At 34.7% G+C, this 23,670-nt stretch overlaps 1 protein-coding gene across 4 annotated transcripts in view; it reads right to left on the bottom strand.

Annotated features, from left to right (window-relative positions):
• Positions 1-19,473, bottom strand: part of LOC121969985 (mechanosensitive ion channel protein 2, chloroplastic-like) — a 50,049-nt gene extending 30,576 nt beyond the window's left edge. The window contains exons 1-4 of one of the 4 annotated variants that reach the window (XM_042520355.1): positions 19,244-19,473; positions 18,616-18,794; positions 18,484-18,537; positions 11,074-11,231 (exon numbers count right to left, since the gene is read on the bottom strand). In XM_042520355.1, the coding sequence (XP_042376289.1) occupies positions 11,074-11,231; positions 18,484-18,537; positions 18,616-18,690 (287 nt within the window). In that variant the 5' untranslated portion in view covers positions 18,691-18,794; positions 19,244-19,473. Of the gene's footprint in view, positions 1-11,073; positions 11,232-18,483; positions 18,538-18,615; positions 18,795-18,971; positions 19,096-19,243 lie in introns of those variants that run through there. The other 3 variants (XM_042520358.1, XM_042520356.1, XM_042520359.1) reach the window with 3 other exon arrangements.
• Between the last annotated feature and the right edge of the window lie 4,197 nt (positions 19,474-23,670).

Genomic DNA, 23,670 nt, shown 5'->3' with positions numbered 1-23,670 from the left:
TTTTGTAAAGAAGAAAAAAGGAAGCATGAGACTCTATATCGACTATCAAGAGCTGAACATAGTGATAGTGAAAAATAAATACCCATTTCCAAGGATCGAAAATTTATTTGACCAGTTGCAAGGAGCTTCGATATTCTCAAAGATAGATCTTCAGTCAGGGTATCATCAGTTGAGGGTAAAGGAAGCAGATGTGCATAAGACAAGATTTCGGACCCGTTATGGGCATTATAAGTTCCTGGTGATGCCATTCGAGGTGACAAATGCCCCAACGATCTTTATAAATCTCATGAAGCACGTATTTCAATCATACCTGTTGGTGCAGGGAGCACCAAACGATCGAACTTGTGTTTTGATAATGGCAAAGGAGTTCAAAGTTAAGTTGTCTTGTGATCTAACAAGTTGAACTAAGTGTGCAGGAAAGTTCTAAGTGATCTTAGGCAAAGGAAAGTCCTAGACAACGAAATCCTAGTCCGAGAACTAGGCGAAGTCTTAGCAGGTCGAGGACGTCAGGCGAAGTCCTAGGATCGCAGATTCTAGGTGGAAGTCCTGGACAGGCGGAAGACTAGCTAGGCCCGGGATCAGACGTCTAGCGAAAAAATCCTGAAACCTCGGATGTTGAGCAAAAGTCCAGACGATCTGGACGACCGATCTGGCAAAAGGTAATTTCTCCTAAGAGGAGTAGGTGAGGGTGCATTCCCCGTTAAGGGAACAATAAGGACATAAAAGGCTCGGATGAAGCTCAAGGCGCTTCCGAAGGTGTTGGAGGCGCCTCCGAAGGCTTGGCCGAAAGCCCACGCAAAAAGGCGCGAAGGCGCCTTCCAGGCGCTTGAAGGCGCCTTAGATGCTGAATGAAAGGTGTCTTCCATGAGTTAAAGGTGCCTTCGGATGGATAAACAGCGCATACAACGGAGGTTTTCGACATCGAGTATTTTGAGATAACTATCCTAGTTGAAGGCGCCTTTATTGGAGTTCAAGACGCCTTTATTGGAGTTGAAGGCCCCTTCAATAGTCCAAAAAAGGACTCCTCGACCATATGCTCAAGAAAACGAATTCTTATGATCTCTCGATTGCGCGCTGCTCCAAAGATAAATTCACGAAGCCGTAACACTACTCCGACGACCGAAAGCTCCCATCTACAACTCTCTCAAGGCGTCGGTATAGTTTACTGTCATAGCACTTAATCTATTCCATTGTAATTGATTGTACTTGTCTTTGTAATTTGACAGATTGATAGTGAATTGCCCAAAGTAAACACTCAAAATAGGAGTCGTGCTCCGAACTAAGTAAAACCAACTTGTGTCGTTTTGTTTATCTCTTTATTTCCTCTGCGTGTTATTATCTGTTTTCCAAAAAGTGTGAAAGCCGCGAACACTATTCAACCCCTAGCACATCCCAATCCTACAATTAGTATAAGAGTGGGGCCGCTTTGAATCGGTACAACTATCATTCGAGCATTTTTTCGTCGCTTTTTCATTCGTTAAATTTTTGCTATAAGTCAGGATTGGTCTAATAACCTCTCCTAATAAATTTGTTGATTCATTGAATATTTTCTCAAAATTGGTGCAACATCGAGCCGATTTGTTACCTTATTTTCCTACCATACTACTAATCCAAGACTGAGTCTTGGAATAAGTTTCATTGTTTTTTCTTTACAAGAGACTTTTTCTAAATGGCCCACCAAGAAGACTACAACACTGCATGGCCACCACTATTCTCCGGTGAGGATTTCAGCTACTAGAAGAGCCGAATGGAGTATCACCTCAAAACGCAAGTCGAAAGATGGATTATCATCTAAACCGGCTTCGCGCTTCCACTCAGCGACAATGGAAAACCAATTTCGTGCGAAAACTGGAAGAAGATCAAGGTCAACGCCAAAGTAACCCATACCCTCCAATGTGGATTAACCAAAGAAGAATTGAACCGAGTCGGTCCCTTCAACAGTGCCCAGGAGTTATGGCAAAAGCGAATCAAGCTGCACAAAGGCACCTCCAACACTAAGGTAAGTAAGAGATTTAATTCTTAATAAATTGTATAACATCAAAATGCATGATGGCGAATCGGCAAGTCAACTACACGTTCGAATCCAAAATCTACTCAACAGACTTCACGCGATCGGGCAGAAAATGGAAAACCACGACATTATCAAGTACGAACTTAATATCTTTCCAAGGAATACTTTGTAGATATCCATGGTAAATGCTTACAAAGTATCTAAAGATCTTTCATTAATTAAATTAAACAAGCTATTTTCGGAATTTGAACTTCACAAACAAACTAATGCACTGCCGGTAGAGAAAGGATTTCTTTGGTTGCACGTATAAGCAGAAAGCGGGAACCAAAAATCAAGCGTCGAACCAAACCCGAGCCCGAAGATGAATCAGACTCCGAAGACGACGACAAGATCACCGCCGAACTCGTCAACCTTGTACGACAATTGTACAAGAAAAAGGATTTCACAAAACACGAGATCAAAAAGGTAATCCAGTCAAATACGACGCAACCAAGCCCAAACTCGAAAACGAAATCTGAAGTCACTTGCTATGGTTGTAACAAGAAGGCACACATCAAGGCGAATTGTCCAAACCAAAAGGAACCGAAGAAACAACTAAAAACGAATGTGCTACAAGCAACATGGGATGAATCACATCGAAAGACTCCAATGGAGATCTCGAACAGACAATCTTCCTCGCACTTCCGACCAGAGAGCAAGTCATCGAATCCGAGTCCGAGACAGAATTGAAAGTTGAGTCCGAGCGAAGTCACGAATCCGTATCCGGTTCAAAAAGTTCCCAAACCAATGTAAGTATCTCTTTAATTAGATCGCGTAACTTAATTTCCTACTTGTCGAAAAAGTTAGCTAAGTCCAACCTCCGGTAAGTCACTTCAAGAGGAGATCAAAGCCCTCAAGGAAGTAACTAACCCAAGCTCGTTGACTGAATCGGCTCAAGATAGAACTTCAACTCAAGTCGAACACCTTGAGGAAGAAAATTCTAACGTGAAAAGACAAGTTAAGGAACTTAGAGACTCATTGGAACGGTTCACTTTGGTTCAAAGAACCTTGACCTAATTCTTGGAAAACAAAGGGTCGTATACAACCGATCCGGACTTGGATATAAAGTCAAACGTAAATTTAAATCCTATTTGTCTCTTGTTAATCGAACAAATAGAAAAGTAGTCCAAGCATGGATCCCCAAGTCCAACTTAATTAATCAAGTTGGACTTAATTAATATTGGATCCCCAAGGATCAAATCTACTACCTTGATAGACCTTATCGAGGCTATAATCCAGGAGGAGCCAATAGAAAGACCATTTTCATTAGATAAACCTGATTGATGCTTGATTTACTATTTTTCTTATACCTGCATAGATTAGGATAGATAAAAACTTAGGCTTGATCAACATTTGTTTAGTTAGACCAAGGATTTTCAGAAAGAAAATTAAATATTTAATTTCTTTAAAAGGATTTGTTTAGAAGTGGTTGTTATTCCAATATCCAAGAAGACTAGTGTCTCGCCACAGCCTGAAAGTCAATTATTGAAATAAATGTTTAATTGACTAACTGTTAAACCTTAGTCTAACTCAAATGTAAATCAATTCTTAGATTTTAATCTAAATTGAAGATTAAAATAATCATCTCACAAAACCCATAAGTTTCCTGATTGATAATCTAAAAAAGGGTGAGATGGATTTAGGTTAAAATAGTAAAATTAAAATTAAACTCAACTTAAAATTAAAATTAAACTTAAATTAAAATTAGACCTAAACCAAATTAAATTTAAAATTAAAATTAAACCTAAATCAATCAAACTCAAATTAAACCTAAATCAAATCAAACTAAAAAATAATTAACTATCTCACGATCACCCATAGGTATAATATGATTGCCAACTTAAACAGGGTGAGATGAAAAATTAAGGAATTGAATTCAATCTATCTATCTTATAATCCATTTTTATTGAATCCAAATCAAATACTTTATGCGTAGGAACATAATGATTTAAACCAATGGATGTTGGATAGTGGATGTTCTAGACATATGACTGAAGGTCGATTAAAGTTCACCAAGCTAAAACTCAATAACTTAAGGTCAGTTGCATTTGGCAACAACGGAAAACTTAAGGTAATCGGAATAGATAATATTGAATTAAATTCCGATTTCATTATTAGAAAGGTCTTATTAGTTGAGAAATTTAAGTTTAACTTACTTAATATTAGTCAACTATGTGACTCTGGTTACTTAGTAACATTTTCTGATTCTAAATGTATAATTAAAAATATCGAAAATCCTGAAATTATACTTAAAGGAATTAGGAAAACTAATATTTACACAATTGACTTACCAACCTCCTCACTAAAATATCTTTTGATACAATAAGAGGAAACCAAATTGGGGCACAGAAGATTGGGTCACACTCACATTAGACTCATTTCAAAATGAGTCAAAATGACTTAGTTAAAGATTCACCTAAATTAAAAAATTTAGAAAATACAATTTATAATGCTTGTCAACAAGGTAAACAAACTAAATCAACTCATAAACTAACAAACCTAAATCGAACCAACTCAATACTTGAGCTCCTACACTTAGACTTATTAGATTCACATGGGCCCGGTTACTAAGTAGAAACCAATACTGCTTAGTAATAATTAACGATTACTCAAGATTTACTTGAGTAAAATTCCTAAAAACTAAGGATGAAACCTTTAATAATTTTTGCAAATTAATAGAAAATGAAAAAGATACAAAAATTAAAAGACTTAGAAGTGATCATAGGGAAATTTGAAAATCATAAGTTTACCGAATTCTGTCGAACTAATGGATATAATCATGAATTTATGTCCTAGAACTCCCTAATAAAATGGTCTAGTAGAACTAAAAAATAGAACATTACAATAAACTACTAGAACCATGTTAAACGAATATAAGCTAAGTAACCAATTTTGGGCAGAAGCAATAAACATAACATGTTATATACAAAATAAAATATTAATTAATAAATTTTACAATAAAACCCCCTATGAAATATATTATAATAAAATTCCTAACTTAAATTATTTAAAGGTATTTGGGTGTAAAGTCGATATACTAAACACTAAAGACTATTTAGATAAATTTTCATCAAAATCAACAACAAAAATCTTTTTAGGGTACTCCACAACCAATATAGCTTATAGAGTCTATAATAAAAATACTCTAAAAGTTGAAGAAACAACCAAAGTAATTTTTTATAAAGAAAATTTACCTAACTAAATCAGAACAGTAAAAATTGTCCGTTTTAAGCCACACGGCTAAAGATTTCATTCTCTGCCATATGACAAAGGGTTTAAAATTAAGCATTGAAAGATCTAACTTCCGTGTTAAGTGTGCAAATGCAACTCCCTTAACAAGAGAAGCCCTAATGGGTCAGGAGAACTAAACACCAAGCATGGGAAGTTGAGATGGAATAACGAACCAACATCTAGAAGTAAAAGTCCAAATGGGTCAGCAAAACAAAACATTTGGCAAAGATAAGAAGCTCCAGGCAAGGTAAGTCTAGGAGAGGACCTTTTGGCGAAAAAGATGGTGAAGAAACATCTTATTTCTAAGACATGGGTAGTTTACAACTAAGTGTTGACCTGACCAAGAAATAAATAGGAGTTTCGAAGTCAAGTCAAAGACAGTTTTGACTATCATAGTATCAATTATATGATACATATACTTATTGTGCTAACTTTGTGATGCAAAAATAAATTAAAATTTTCAATTAATCGAAAAAGATTTTTAGTCAACCACAATAATGAGGCAATTGGAAAATATAATCGGATGACTCGATTAACACAAACTTGCTGACATGGCAAATGACGTGGCAATGTTGCTGATGTGGCATGAATAAATTCTCAACATGATGATGTTAAAGTGTATACTAAAAGCCTAGCTTTTTGTAAACATTTATTTTGAAATAAAGAATCAAATTGGTCAATAGTCTACATTTATACTAAGTGTAGTTGTTCAATTAATTTATATTGTAGATAACATTGTGTGTGGTGTAAGATAATATTATCAGTTCTTTATAAATTATAAACAGTTGCTCACGACTAAGATGGATAGGAACAAACCATTGGAATAGTCGTAGTGTAATTTGGTATTAGTTTATCTTGACTATAAAATTACACTAGTACACTGAGAGTGTATTGAGCTGGACCATTTAAGGTAAGTTCTTTTTATACTGACTGAATAAAAGAACAAGACCTTTGTTATTAGGAAAGTATGTGCTCTTAATCATGATATTATAACAAGCACATATACTTAATATTCATTTCTTTGATTTATCAAAGGGTGCGATTTAGTTCGATAAATCAATAGGCCCAATAAGTTGGGAAATGGTATTATTTATATAGTGTGTTGTTGATTATAGAATGAAACTATGTCCTAGTAATCTAGGTTGATAATGTCCCCAAGAGGAGCTCATAAGGATTGTCATGTTAAACCCTACAGGTGGACTTAGTCCGACACGACAATAAGGTTGAGTGGTACTACTCTTGGACTAAGATATTAATTAAAGAGAGTTGTCAGTAACTCATTTAATTAGTGGGCATTCAATATCTTAAACATAGGGAGATTAACATACTCATAATAAGAAAGAGACCATATAGTAATATGGGATTGGTGCGGTAGTTCAATAATAACTCTTTAGTGGTATGAGTTATTATTGATGAACTCGAGTTGTGTGTTCGGGGCGAACACGGGAAGCTCAAGTTCATCGGGAGACCAAAACCAATTCCTCTTCTCGGTCTCTGTCATAGCCTCTTATTTAAAAATATTATACCCACACATACCCACCTTCTTACCCACCTTAAGGTGGCCGACCCTAGATTGAACCCAAGCTTGGTGTGGTCGGCCACAATAAATTAAAAGGATTTTATTTTTTAAAATCTTTCTTATGTGGAAATCATGATTTTAAAAGAGAGTTTAAAATTTAAATCTTTCCTTTTATAGCTTTCTACAAAGGATTAAGAGAAAGGTTTGATATCTTTCCTTATTTGTAGTTAAAAGGAAGATTTTAATTTTTGATAAAACTTTCCTTTTTGTAACCATGCTCATGGTTTTAAAAGAGAGTTTTAAAATTATAAATCTTTCCTTTTATAGCTTTCTACAAAAAATTAAGAGAAAGGTTTGATATCTTTCCTTATTTGTAGTTAAAAGGAAGATTTTAATTTTTGATAAAACTTTCCTTTTATGAAACCATCCTCATGATTTTAAAAGAGAGTTTTAAAATTAAATCTTTCCTTTTATAGTTTCTACAAAAGATAAAGAAAAGATTTGATATCTTTCCTTATTTGTAGATTGAAAGGAAGATTTTAATTTTAGAGAAAACTTTCCTTTTTGTAAATCATCCACATGTTTTAATAGAGAAATTTTAATTTATAAAAGTTTCCTTTTATGACCAACCATGAAGGGAATTTTCAAAAGAGAAATTTTATTTAAAATTTCTGGAAATAAATTAGGAAGTTTTAATTTTGTGTTTAAAACTTTCCTTATTTGGAGGGATTAAGGTGGTCGGCCATACATAGTTTGAAAGGAAAATTTTATTAAACCTTCTTTTCATTGGCAAAGAGAATAAGAAAGTTTTAATAAAACTTTCCTTATTTGCCAAGACCAAGGAATATAAAAGAGAGGGTAGAGGTGTCTCACCTTATAACAATCTATCTTCTTTGGTTCCTCTATTCCTTGGTTGGTGGCCGGCCCCTCTCTTCCTCTCCATCTCCTATTCTTCTTCCTTGGCCGGCGGTATCTTCATCTCAAGGGTTTTGGTTTGTGGCCGGATTTTGTTAGAGGAAGAAGGAGAGATAGGAGGCTTTGTTTCTAGCATCCCTTGGAGCTTGGTGGTGGTGGTCGGACCTCATCTTTTCTTGGAGATTTTGTGGTGGCCGAAACTTGCTTGGAGAAGAAGGAAGCTTGGGCGAATTCTTGTCTCGGTAGATCGTCGCCCACACGACGTCCGAGATAAGAAGAGGAATACGGCAAAAGATTGTGAGGTCTATAAGCTATAAAAGGTATAATTAGTTATTAGTTTCCGCATCATAACTAGTTTATCTTTTTGTTTAGATCTTGAAATACCAAACACAAAAGGCTAGTAATTCTAGGTTTCGAATTTGTGATTCGAGTTTGTGTTCTTTTGTTTTTTTTTTCGATCTTGTGATTCGATTGTTCCTTTTGGTTAAACCTAGGGTTACTATAAGGAAATTAAATATTAAATTTCGTTGAAAGACTTTGTCTAGGAAGTGGTGGATGCTCCCATACCCAAGAAGGCCTAGTGCCTCGCCATGTTTAACCTGGAAGCCAATCTTTGAAATTAATATTTAATTGAATTTGTAACATGGGTGGATTTGGATCAATAATGTTAAGTATCGTTTGCGATCCAAATCTAAACCTCTAAGAACAGATAAGTTAAATTTGGAATCAATAATGTTAAGTTCCACTTGCAATTCCTAATTTAATTTCTAAAGAACACAATAGGTTATTAGGAATGGTTCAAGACTTGTACAAAAATTTTGTATAAAGGAACCGGTACGATATTCCGAGTATCAACCAACAGATAATATGGCAGTAGATAAGGCTCGAAAAGCTGACATGGTAAGGAGATAAGTCTTAAGATATTGACGTGCAAGAGATAAGTATCGGAATGCTAACTTGGCAGCTAGCGTGGAGGAATATTAGTTTCAAAGTGCTGACATGGCAAGAGATAAGTCTCGGATTGCTAACATGGCAACAGATGTGGAGAAAGATAAGTTTCAGATTGTTGATGTGGCCGAAGTAAGCTACGGTTTGCTAAAGTGGTTGGTGATCAAGCGACCAAAAGTTTGTCTATGAGACTTATTAGATCCGGTCAGCAAAATGAACTGAAACGGAAAAGTTTGCATAGTCAATAGTGGTAAATTTTTTAGAGCGATCCACCTAATGGATCATTAGGACCTTATTTTTCCGCAGCATATTTTACTTTAATTCTAAAAGATAAAATAAGTTTTTAAAAGAGCGATTCACCACCACGCCCTCTAGCGCACATAACGGCCCTACAAGAACTTCTTTGGAAAGATGATAACATTAGTAGTTGAAGAATACCTTACAGATACATATTATAACACCCTTGGATTAGTTTCCCTGTGTTTTGACTGCACATTAACAAATGGCAGACACCCATATATTCAAGGGACGAGATCTTTTGTGATGTGTATGTTTGGATAGAATGTTGAGAGTATTTTCATTGAACTCTTAAACTAAGGATGGAAAATGATTTATAATATAAACGGTAGCCAGAAATGCTTCCCCAAAAACAAGATTTGCGTAGCTTTTCTAGAATAAAAGGACTCAAGTTGACAATAGAAGAAGACAATTTTTTTTCTTTATATAACCATGTTTTATTATGGTGTACACAAGATGACTCAAGTACTATCCCTTCTTTTTGATAATGAGTTAAGACCTAATTAAAATAATCCCTAGTATTATCTGTTTAAACCCTTTTGACAAAGACCCTAAATAGGTCACGGAACAAAAAATTGGGAGAAATTAAGAGAACATTAGTAACATCAGATTTATTTAAGTAATCAAGTAACAACACAAGTACAATCATTAATGATTAACACGAACCATTTTATCCAGAAACATTAGTGTAAAAGAACCCAAATCACTGTGAATGAGATAAAATGGAAAATGACTTGTATTACTTAATGGAAAAGGCACATGTGTAATTAGCATGTTTACACAGTAATGTTTGATTAACCCAACATTTCAAAATAGTAGAACTCATTCCTTTCTTTAGTCCAATCATCTTTCCTGAATCCTTATTCTGAAATTCACAATAACAATAACTAATAACTATGATAAATAATCCCATTGCAACATAAATCTCAAGTAAATTTTTGGATAGAGATAAGGTCTACGCATAATCAGAGTATGAACATTTCTTAAGATCAATAATGGACTTATTTTAACATCTTCTAAATCTGCTACAGTATTCCATAAGTTGTGGATATTTTCTTATTAGAGAGGGAATATGTGGAAAGGACACTTAGTGAGTGGATCATATAAACGCTAGCTTTTGAATGCATGATCCAAATGAAAAAAGTTATATAATCCAATGGAGGATGGAAACAATCCAAAATGCACCAATGAATAAATGTCTCAAGCTTCTCAACCTCTTCATGGTGAATCCACCTGACTCCTTTGGTGCTATTTTATTTTGTTGTGTATGTCATATGCATCGAACTATTAATACTTATCTATTCTCTTTTAGGTCTCCACTATTGGTTGGGAGCTTTTCCATGAAGCTTTCAACTCCATTTACAAGTATGGCATGTCTTTTTACAATAGTTGCATCATAAACTATCACGATCAAGAGCTTTTAACAGTGCAGTAGTAGTTGTTTCTACAATTTCTAATATTTTTATAAGTCAAAACTTACAGAAATATTGGTGAGAGAGACAGGGAAAATCAGCAATGAAAGCCGAGCAATAGGAAAAAAAAATCCAGTTATAAAGACGGGTAATAGGGAAAAAATGGCAATGATGGTCGATCAAGAGCAAAAAATGTATGGTGAAAATGAGAGAAAAGTGGGAAGCTTACTCGCAACAATAGCAAGAAAGGACTGTCAATGCTGATCAACAAGGGCAGAGGAGGCTAGGGTTAGTAGTCCTTCAATGGTTGTGATAGAAGAAATGGCTAGAATTTGAAGTGATGAATAGGGTTTGAAGAGAAGGGTAGGGTTTGGTTTGATACCATGTTGGAAATTGAAAATTGTCAAATACATGGGATCTTAACCTCTTTTATAGATTAGATTTTTCTAATAAAAAAATCCTAACTCTAACAGCATGTTTTCCCACATAATTGACACTGTAGGAAAAGAACTAAGATGCAAAGTGACTCTTGCTCAAAATGAAAACTATGGTGCATGAAGAAGCTACCTAGTGTAGATTAAACACCTATAATATTTTTCAAAGTCATCAGCTTGTGTTGACAAAGTAGAAGGTTAAAAAAAATCTGAAGTTCATACATAAATTATCTTTTAGAAAAACTTAGTGCCAATAAAAAACCATACCTAGTAAAAGCTAATGTCACATTTCTCAGAAGTGGGAAAACATGCTCAGAGCTTGGCAGTGTAGAAGATTGACATCTGAAGAGATGGAATTTGTATGAAATAGGCAATATTGGCTTGTATATCTGGTACGAAACATGACCATCCCATACATCTTGTCGCTGCATGAAAATGATATGGAGATATTGGAAAAGACTTTGAACATTTAGAACTAAGTGTTTCTTGGAGTACAAAAACTTATATTTCCCAAATGAGAAAATTTTCAAAAGCACACATCATGAGTCGCAGTGGCCGCTAGGCCCGCACAATGCCTGAGGCCTCAGGACTTGTCAGTGTCGGTCGGTAGGAGGAACGAAATGTTTCACCCCTACCGAGTAGCACAAGATTTAAATCGTGGAGTGTACCCTCCTAGCTACCTTAACCAGAACAAGGATACTTCTTTCCATAAGTTCAGTAGCCAAAGCTACAAGAAATACAAAATGATTCAGCCATGCCCCAAAGTACCAACACCTGATTAACCTATAGATGACTAGTTGAACTCAGCTTGATTCAGAAAGAATGATTAATAAAAACTTTCCATGACCTACTTTAGAACTTGTTGGGAGTAAGGTTGAGACTTTTCTTTCTATGATTTCCCTACCTGTACTGAAACCCAAAAAGCAAACTAGAACCACCACGGTATCCTTAATAGAATGAGGAACAAAAAATTATGACTAAACCATTGGTGTTCAATTAAAAGCTATCTAAAAGTGAATTCATACATCTCAGTGTGAGGTCTATGGTTGCTTGTCAAAAGTAGGTCTTCTTTTCTTTAATTTAGTTTCAGGAATATTCCCTAATTTTATTAGTTCTATAGAAATATGTTTTGCTATGTAGCTTATTCATATGACAAAGAACTTCATTAAAACTCACATTGTTGCATTCAAGGGCATTTTGTAGAATTATTTTGCATTTGTTAATGATATTTTAAATCTTATTATTTTTTTTTTATGAGACACACAAAAGAATAAATATTAGTTAATATATTTTTCAAGAAAAAAGAACACTAGGTCACGTATAAAAATGAGAATAATAAGTCATAAATTGACTTTCTAATAATTAGGAAGAAGCATTGAAAGATTTATAAAGATTGTAAGATAATCCTGAAAATATATTAATTAACCAACATATGTTAATAGTATTTGATATGCGTCTTAAATAGAAGAAAAATATGCACGACTCCTAGAATTAAATGGTAGAAGTTAAGGAGAGGGTAGAAGTATAGGTATTAGGAGAAACACCTAGCGACTCGAATACGACATGAGATAAAATTATACTAAAATTAAAAATAATAGTCAAGAGTATACTCAGTAAGTCAAAAGGGGTGCACTAAATAAAAGATCTTGGTGATATAGAAGTAAGTGAAGGAAAAATGAATAACCTATACACTTAGCCAAAAAAGACAAGAAAGAGTGAATAAAACTAAGAATGAAACTTTTGAATGCTTATATCGTCAACTGGATATAAAAGAAGGGAGAAGAGAATAGCTAAAATGAGAGAGAGGAAGACAAGAGATATATCCAAATAAGATGCATTAAACATGAATGCAATAGGGTATTATTGAATGATGAGGAGATAAAAGAGCATGGAATTGGTAGTTTTATCAACTTTTCAATGAAGGTTTAGGTAACCAATTTAGCTTAGATAATTTAAGTAGGTCAAAAAAATATAGAAATTTAAATTTTTATCATAAAATTCAAATTTTATAACATGATTTAAAATTTTGAATCATATCGATGTTTCGATTTATGATTAAAACAATACGATCGTATCATGTCGTGTCAATGTCGTTACGGTACTTTTATACATATAAGATATATTAATTAAAAATATTATTATAATATTTGATTACTATAAATACTTATTATGTTAAAATAATATTTAAAAAAATAAAATTGAGTAAAAATTAATTTAGGATTAACTAAAGTGTAGACATAATGATTAGGACCAAATAGGTTTAACTTAAATTGAATTTAATTTATTTTCATCGATTTGAGGAAATTTTTTCCTATGTATTTAAAAAGAAAAGGAATAAGAAAAAAAAATTAAAAAGATTTATTATATATTTAAGGATAAAAAAAAATATTAGGAAGAAGAAAGAAAGAATTAAAAAGGAAAAGAATTAAACAACAAAAAAATTAATAGTTAAAAAATTAAAACAAAAAAACATAAAGTAAAGAAATTTAAATTGAAAAAAAAAAATACAGCTACGCGCGGCCACCATGGTATTTCACAAGGTGTCTAAGTGGTTGTGCGACAGCAAGCCTCACGCGACGTGTTCGTGCAAGGTGTCAGCGCGACCGTGAGCCTCGTATAAGGAGTCCACATAGCCACATGGCCTCGCGCACGGTGTGTCAATGCCACCGCCATGCCGATCAATGAGCAAAACATGATGTTTCACCCATGTTGCCCAATATAACACGAGAATTTAAACCATACTTCAGAAGTAGATCAAGCTTTAAATGGGATGCAAAATGAAAAAGTAATTGAGCCGATGATATTCCGATAGAGATATAAAAGCAAGGTATTGAATGGCTTATAAATTTTTTCAATTTGATATTAAAAAAAATATCTAATGAGGATAAGCACTCTAGTTCCCATATATAATAAAAATAAAAGAGACGTATAAAATTATGTAAACTATAGGGGTATTAAATCAATAAATCATACCATCACATTTTGGGAAAGAGTAACAAAAATAAACTAAGGAGACCACGATAACGAAAAATCAATTTAGATTATGTCTAGAAGGCCAACAATAGTTTTTATACACCTTCTGAAATAACTAATTGGAAAATATCATGAACAGAAGTAAGATTTACACATGTTATTCATTAACCTAGAAAAAATTTATAATAGAATCTAAAGGAAAATTATATGAAAAATTCTAGAAAAGAGAGGTATTAGCATAGAGACAGAGTATATTGGGATATGTATGAGGATACAATAACAAGAGTGAAGCCTTAGACGCACTAACGACGTATTTCCCATAAATATAAGGTTATATTAAGAATCAGCTCTAAGTCCTTATATTTTTACATTAACCAAGACACGATACTGTTGTGTATATTTTTTTCAAATGATATTGTTTTAGTAGATGAGACACGTGAAAGAGTAAATGCTAAACTCGAAGCTTGACAGAAATGGAAGTGAAAGATAAAAGATGACGAGTTACGTATAATTGAGAAGTTTAAGTATTTAGGATAATTTTTTTTTTTTGTAAAATGATGAAAAAATTGAGAGAAATGTCTTTATAAAATATAAGCAAAATGGTTGAAATAGAGAAGAGTATCCGGTGTTCTATATGATTGTAAAGTACAAGTAAAACTTAAAGTGAAATTCTACAAAACGGTGATTAGACCTGCTATGTAATATGAAGTTGAATGGGGTTATGACTCCACCACGAGCAAAAAATGAGAATTGATGAGGATGTTAAGATGGATGTGTTAACATATGAAAATGGACAGGAAATAATGAGACATTAGAGAGAAAGTTAGGATTTCACCTATCGAGGGAAAACTAGAGAGATACGTTTAAGATGGTGCGGATATGTACTTAAACTAATAAATGCTCTACTTAGGCAATATAAAACTATGGCAAATATACACATCAAACAAGGAAGAGGAAAAAAAACTTGGTTGGCAATAATAAAATAAAATAAAATTTATTTACATATAGTTGATGATATAATAAGGGATACAATGACGTAAAAGGATCTATATGGGAAACCCCACCTAGTGGGATAAGACTTGGTTGGTGTCATTGTATTAAAGAATTCAAACTTCATAAGTGGAACATATGTTAAATGGGATACAAAATAGAAAAGCAATTGGATTATGAAAGTGTTTGGAAAAGGAGGGTATTAATGGATTAGGAAGTTATTTAAAAAATAAGAAAATGTCTAGCCAAGTAAGTACTCTAGTCCCTATATTACTAACAAAAAAACAAAGTATAAAATTGTGTGAATTACATAGGCATGAAGCTAACAAACTATACCATGAACTTTGGGAAAGAATGGTAGAAAAAAAATTAACGATACAAAAGTGACTAAAATCAATTTAGATTAATAATATTAGGGAAAAACAAGAATTACACATGGTATTCATTGACCTAGTAAAAACTTAATGATAGAGTTTCGAGAGAAATTATATAGAGAATTGTAGAAAAAAAAATGTGCTAACGTAGATATATTGAAACAAGCAAGGGATGTATGAGGATGTAATGACAAGAGTGAAAACTGCCAACGGATTAATTGAAATGTTTCTTATATAAATAGGTTACATCAAGGATCAACTCTAAATCTATATCTTTTTACACTAGTCATTAATGAATCATTGGACACATTCAAGATAAATTATCATATGCAAGTTGTTTGCAGATGATATTGTTTTGGTCGATAAAACACTTGATGATGTAAATGCTAAGCTCAAATCTTAGCGAGAGACATTGGAAGTAAAAGATTTTAGGCTTAGTAAGTAAAGAGAAAATATATCGAAATTAAATTGAGTAGTATTAGATATAGCAAGGCAAATGTTAAGTTAAAAGATGGCAAGTTACAAAAGTATATCGTATATCTACACAGCCTCTGTAAATATCTAAGATTATTTTTGCAAAATGATAGAGGGGTTGATAAAGATGTCTTATATAGTATACAAATAGAATGGTTTATAAAACGATAGTTAAACTTGCTACGTTATATAGAGTTTAATGTTGGGCTATGAAATGAGTGCATGAGCAAAAGATGAAAGTCGCAGAGATAAAGATGTTAAAGTGGATGTGTGGACATATGAGGAATAAGAAAGGAGACTATTAGACAAAAAATTTAAGTTGTGCCTATTAAGGAAAAACTCCAACAGATACATTTAAAATGATATGGACATTTAAGTTGCGTATAATAAATGCCCCGTTAGATAATGTAAGATCATAATAAATACACGCATTAATAAATGAAGAGGAAGACTAAAAGGACTTAATTAACAATGATAAATATAGATGATCGTATCATAGGGGATCGAACCAATAACGTAGGAAGATCTACATAGCCAACCTCACATAGTAAAATAAAAGCTTAGTGGTGGTTGTTATTATTGCAACAAAAAAGAAACATCCATTTTCAAACCTTGTTAGCAATTAATGCACTTTTGTTTTAAACTTAGATATCAAATGATCCTTACATGTTCTATGTAGTATAATTTAATCTACTCATTTGTTGATTGAAAACCCTAATATGTTAAGAATCAGTTTATTGTGAATACAATATAATTAATCTTACAAATCTCGGTAGTATTGTTTTGGATATGACTAAAGGTGAAAGCCTTAGGTTAATCAAGAATGAAAATAAAAAAGGGTTTATCTATAGGGTGATTATTTATAGGCTTATAGTGTTCTTATTCACATCTTTTACCCATGGTTTCAAATCTCATTTCATTTCACATCTTGTTCCTATAGACCGGCATTGGCACAACGCCGGCATGTCACGACACGTCGCGCTAGCCTGACAACGCGTCCGGAAGCATTTCGCAAGCCTAACGACGCATTCGAAGTGTCGTGCGAGCTCGATGACGCGTCCGAAAGCACCATGCAAGTCGGATGACGCTTTCGAAAGCGTCGCGTGAGCTCGGCTATGAGTCCGGAAGTGTCACGCAAGCCCAACAATACATTCGAATATGTCACGCGAGCCCGACGACACATCTAGACTCTCGTGTAAGCCCAATGATGAGTTTGGATGCGTAAGACGAGCCCAGCGATGCTTTCGGATGCTTCAAGCGAGCCTAGCCAGTACGCTTTGCACAAGCCCGATGACATGTCCGAACGCTTCGTGCGAGCTCGATGACGTGTTTAAACATGTCGCTCAAGCCCGACGATGCATCCGAACGTGTCGCTTGAGCATGACGACACATCTGAACACGCCGCTCAAGCCCAACGACATATTCGAACGTGTCGCTTGAGCCCAACGATGCGTCCGAACGTGTCACTCGAGCCCAACGACGTGTCCGGACACATCGCTCGAGCCTAATGATGCGTCTGGACCCGTCGCTCGAGCCTGGTGATGCGTCTGGACCCGTCACGCGAGCCTGGCGATTAGTCATGATGTATCGCGAGAGCGCAGAGACAAGTTTGGATGCGTCACACGAGCCGACAATGAGTCTAGATGCGTCGTGTGGGCTAGCGTGCTCGTGGTTGTCACAAAATAGGGGCGGCAAAAGCAATTTTACTTAGCCTTAATAATAAACTTAGCCTTTAATAATTTAATCAACTCATAGCTATAAATGAGATAATTTAAATATGCTTAATTAAAACCTAATAAAATTATTCAATTAATTTAATATATATATATATAATAAAATTATTTTATGTTTTATTTTTTATATCTTTTATTTTTAAATATTTAGATTAAATTTTTATTTTTAGTTAATATATTTTATATTTAAAAAATACCAAAATTATGTTGGCATAGCATACCGAAACAGTATTGTTCCGATCTAGAACCGAAACCTCAACACGGCTAAACCATGCTTTTACCCCTTGATGTTTCACTCCCATTCAACAAAGAGAACCTAAATTATCAGTATTCTATGGCATACCTAAGGTAACACTAGATGGCATATAATGTTTATGTGAACTACAACATGTTTCTAGTTTTACTTCCAAAGAAATAGGCAATAATGATTCTAAATTTAGATTGGCAAAACTCAGAATTCTTTCATAATTTTGCATGTTAAAGATACCCTAATTATTTTGATTTATATTTGTTGATAAATAACAATTGAATTGTGAGACAAATGTTTAAACACTTCATGTTGAAGTCTAACTTTACATAAGTGGTCATTACTTTGTGAGGAGTTGATGACAACATTGGAGAAACAAATGAAACTAGATAAAGAGATCAAGAAGATCAATTGTTGTGTAAGTAGTTGTGATTAGAAGGTCCTAATTGTGGATAAACAATTTAGCATTTAATTAACAGATTTTCAATGAACTAAATTGTCAATAAAATTTGTACTAGAGTCAAATGAATGAATTTATAATTCACATGAACATTAACCTATATAACTAGATTAAAATTATTAATTGCAAATTTCTAGGAGTCATCAATTCACAAAAAAAAAACCAATAAATAGAATAATGTTGTGAAATTTTGATGAGTGGTCGATTAAATGAGCATAACTCTTAATTTGACTAATGGTTCTGTTCATGAACTCATGAGCTACTATTTTTCTCTTACTCAGCTTGGTAAGAACAAAAAATTGAATGTCTGAAGAAAGGCCTTGCTCACATTGCATTGAATCTAACAAGTAATTGTCATTGGAAAAAGGAAGAAGCCAAACAGAATCAATAAAGTCATGCATAATATTTTCAAAGACTATTACATACCAGAGAAGAACCAGGAAATGTCTTTGGTTGGCACAATGTCTTTGCTTTTAATCTCTATAGAAGAATGTTCTTCAGAAACCAAAGAAGAATAAAAGGCCAAGCAGATAAAGCATGTCACGAACTTCATATTACCAGTAATTGTTTAGGTGGGCTTAATCTTTTGACAAGGCTCAACTCGTACAAATTTAAGGGTGATCCAAGAGACATTCTTCAAAGGACGTAAATTTTTTAGCAAACAAAATTCATCCCACTTGCCAAAAACTTCTCAAAGGGTGAATCACCAAAATATATCTATCTTAAAACCCTCAACCCTGTTAGAAGCATTAGAATAAAAAGATAGTAAGATGTTATTCATCAAGATAAGCATTTTACAAACACATTAAAGAGGGAATATGTATTTGGAATCCATACAAATTCGAGTGAATATGGGCACGAATGTTGTATAGGGAATAAAATCTACTTGAGATGTAATCATAGCTGTTTTTCACCTTTTTTTCAGTGTCCAGCATAAAATTAAATAAAATGTTGCATCTTAAATCACTTCGACATATGGTTCACAGTTATCTGCCGCACACAATAATCTCCACTTGTGAATGACAAAGGAAAAAAGATAAGATCTCCATCGGATAAACTTTGAACAGAAGTAAGTTTATTCCATCCTAACACTTAAAAATTGTAGCGACAAATTCAGAGAATTTAAGAGAGAGAGAGAGATCAAAGAAAATGAAAGATAAAAAACACAGATGGAGATGGATCTTACCAGAACAATATCAAAGAAAAATGGAGTCCAAATAGGTAGGTTGGCTCCCAAAGGAAATCAAAAGCGATTGGTCTCCATAAACATGTGGCGAATTGAAGACGGGCTGAAGAGTAGGCGAATCTGGAAGGTAAACGACAAAAGAAGCTGCGAGTTGGAAGAATGGGGAAGGAAGGGAAGGGGCGGCGAAGCCGATGACTGCCTCTGCGTCGGACACGCGTTGAATTTGTGGAGATCGTGAGAGTACTCCGTTTCGCACGAGTGAATTATACGGCCTCAAAATTCATAAAAATAATTTTAATACTTTTTAAAATATTAAAATTTTCGGAATTTTGTAATTATCTTGAGATTATTGTTATTTATCAGTATTAATTGATTTACTAAAAAAAATACTGGGGTGGCCAGTCCATTAATGTTAATTTTGTGGATATTCAGTTTATGTTGAATAATTTTAAGGATGATGAATTCGGATTAAGAAGGTGACCCTAGGTAAAAAATAATAATAATTTTATTTTTAGAGCATGTTAAATTGTTATGACTATTTTTGGAGCAAAGATGCTATTTTTTCTTTTCCAGCCAAGATGGCTATTGAAACTATTATGGATACCTATGCACTACACACATTTTAATCCGGATTTCTTTTTTCAAAATATTATTCCCGTCTATTGGGATTAAATTAAAATAAAAAATTCATTTTTCTTATATAAATCGAACTGAATCAAGGCTAAAAATAATAATCATGGCTTAGTTATTTCATCAAACGCTTTTATACAAAAGTCATTCATAACCCAAAAAATTTAGATTTATATCAAATTAATATTACACTCCTAATAACATCTTTAATTTATTTATAATTTTTAATATTTTAAGTTTTTTAAGTCAGTTTTAATGAAAAGTCATTGAAGACCTTACCCAGTTCATATTTATTCTAAATTTAAGTCGTTACATTATTGATGATGTTAAATAATCTGTTAAAATTTTAAAGAATTAGTTAAATTTAATTTAATTTATCTGTTAAAATAACTTAAAGTGATAATCTCATGCTGCCAATTGCAGCTGGTTTCTACCATGAGTAGAGACTTCACAACAACCAAGCAAGTAAAGCGATTGAGCGAGTAGAACAGTCAAGTGGCAGAGTTGACAGAGTGACTGAGCGGGCAAAGTAGTCTAGTAGTAGAATGGTTGAGTGGGCAGATCGGCCGAGCGAGAAAAGCAGTTGATCGGGCCGAGAGACCAAGTGGCAGAACTGTCAAGTGGGCAGTGCGGGCGAGTTGTAGATCTGGTCGAGTGTCCGATCGGGTAGTGAGACCGAGCCGGCAAATCAGCCATCCGGACAATACAGTCGAGTCACAGGTCTGACCGAGTGACCGACCATGCAGTGCAATCGAGCGGGTAGTGAGGTTGAGTCGCAAATCTGACTGAGTAACTGGCCAAGCAGTGTGGTCGAGCTGGTAATACGGTCGAGCAGCAGACCAGGCCAAGTGGTCGGTCGGGCAGAGTAGTCGATCGGGTTAGCGGTTGAGCGAGAAAAATAGGGCTGCCTAAAGGCAGAGCAGCCCTAGCAATAGAGCGGCCTGAGCATGCAAAGCAGTGGAGCAGGCGAAGCGGACTGAGGCATGCAAAGGACGTAGTTTCCTTGAAACAAATTTGCCCCATCTCCTACTGTGCTTCGAGATTTTCTCAGGTCATCCGTTTTCCAAAATACAACGGTTAGCCATGATGCACACCAAGAAATGGTGGTCACGACAAACTGAGAGGTGTCTGACTGCTATCACGAGTACTCCGCCAAGCAAGAGATGATTACAGAGGAGGAGGGGGAACGCAAGTGGAGAGCTTCTACTTTTCCTTGTGTGTGTCCTTAGCCTATGATCACAACCTCCTAATATAGGAGCTCAGACCAATAGGCAGCGTTAATGATCGATTAATGATCATTACTCACCGAGTTGTTAAACGCCAACGTTTCACTCGGCTGTTTACATTCAGCATTAATCTCTAATTTAATGTATTTGTTACATACTTAAATAAGCAGTAAAGAGGTTTATGTGGCAAAATATTATTTATTCCACTTGGGTAAATTTTGTCCCGATCAGTCCGGTATTCAGCACACGCAGGTTATGCTCGTACACGAGTCAACTTAGTTCAGCGCAATCTGGGCCCTAGATTTAAAGCCTCCCCCCTACGCACCCATACATGAAGAGAGAGTCTCTCCTCATGCATTTGTTCATATCATCAATGCATGTAAATCAATATAAATCAACTAATATATGTCTTGAAACTCCCAATGTGAGACTAAAGTCATATTCACAATAGAGTTTCTTTCCTCTTCCACCTCTTCTCCATTCACATATATCCAACAATCCCCTACATGAATGGAGATAGGGTATGTGATAGCATTCAGTAGTTGAGTACAGTATAGGACAGGTAGATTTTACCCTTTGAACCTTCCCTTGTGTAAATCTGTTTGCTTACTAGCTAACAATAGACACGATGTCCTTAAACTGTTCTGCGTCTATGTAAGTATTGACATATCTCACCCAAAACTTTCCCTGATACAACTCAGTTCTCATGAGTGTGTTCATTATTGGTCATAAACACTCATGGTTCTATGAGAATTGTACCTCCAATTCTCTTTGAAGTGACCCCATTTCTTTCTCACATAGGTGATCATCTCTTAAGAATATTTCACATTACTCTTCTTAGATTATTAAGAGTCGTGTGTTCAATCTCTATCCTTCACTGGTTCATTAGGTCATTCCCCCACAGTGAGCAATTTTGTCGGTACAATTAGATTATCCTTTTGAACCTAGTTCTTGGGATCTCCAGTATACATAGGTTGGGTTTCCTTTGCACCAACATTTCCTGTAACATCCCTAGTTTTTTTTTTTGTTTACATTTTCTTTCATAACCATTCATATAAATATAACTGCGGATATCACTTGCACATACTTTCATAGTGGGTTCTCAATTCAACAAAGTTGCATAAATGATTCTTAAAACATATAATAATGTGAAAAATAAACTGGAAGGTCTTCAGGTTTACTACCATTGACCCGAGCTGGCTCACTAGTCACTGTCTCTTGTCTCATTCGCTCGATTGTCTGTAAAAAAGTTAAAATCTGTGAGTTGAGAGACTCAATATATTCAAAATGTGTTATGTCATAGTTAGCGCCTATAATCTAGTGTACTATGGGAAATCACATTCTAGGTAACTGGGGACCTTCCTGCTAACATACCATGAACATAAGCATAGACATTTACATAAGCATAAAAGCATAAACATAAGCATGTAAATGAACTTGGCATAATAATAGACTTGAACATGAGCATGCCCGTAAGCATCGACATAAGCATACTTGCATGACATAAACATACACATAAGAATAGACTTAATCATGAGCATGTACATAAGCATAAATATAAGCATAACGACGTGGGATAGGCGAGCTCCAGGGCTAAGGACACCGGTCTCACTCAACCATATGGAATTTGGTAAGCTCTCGGGCTATGGACACCAGTCACACTCAACCACATAGATTTTGGTGAGCTCCCGAACTATGGACACCGGTTACACTCAACCGCATAGATTTTAGTGAACTCCAGGGCTATGGACACCGGTCACACTCAATCGTATAGTTTTGGTGAGCTCCCGGACTATGGACACCGATCACACTCAATCACGTAGATTTTGGTGAGCTCCTGGGTTATGGACACTGGTCACACTCAATTGAGTAGGTTTTGGTGAGCACCCGGGCTATGGACACCGGTCACACTCAACCACGTAGATTTGGTAAGCTCCCAGTCTAAGGATACTAGCCACACTCAACCACGTAGATTTGGTGAGCTCCCCGGGCTTAGGTCTCTGGTGCATAACTCAACCCATAATAAAATTCATAACATGCGCAATCATTATTTATCAAAAGATCCATAACATGCATAATTATTAATTATCATAAAATCCATATCATGCATAATCATTAAAACCTAGTTATCCATACTCATACAATGACCATGTTAGATTTTTATTATGTACGTCCCATACCTACATTGTAACGCCCGCCCATCCCCTACTGATGGTCAGGGGTGGCGCTACGCGAACATACATACATGCATATGCAATCATTGCAGCGGAAGAAAAACTTATTTATTCAAAACTTAATCATACAACAAACCATGTGAACATGCTAGCATTCACGCATTTAAAATTCATTTACTATCTATTACTTGAAACATGATACATGTTTGTTTAGCTAAAGCATAAAGCGTACTAATTAAGAGGGAAATTAAATATGGATCTTATTCTCTAGATTTCATGATAACTAACAATTCTCTAATTAAATAAGTACTTAACATTTCAAGATTTCATGGAAACAAGTATAAGTTCACCTTAAGTATAAATCATCCAAACAAGTTTAAGTTAATATCATCAAGAG

This window comes from Zingiber officinale, chromosome 4A (genome assembly GCF_018446385.1).
Source record: "Zingiber officinale cultivar Zhangliang chromosome 4A, Zo_v1.1, whole genome shotgun sequence".
Classification (NCBI taxonomy): domain Eukaryota; kingdom Viridiplantae; phylum Streptophyta; class Magnoliopsida; order Zingiberales; family Zingiberaceae; genus Zingiber; species Zingiber officinale.
This window is presented reverse-complemented; position numbering and strand designations above follow the sequence as displayed.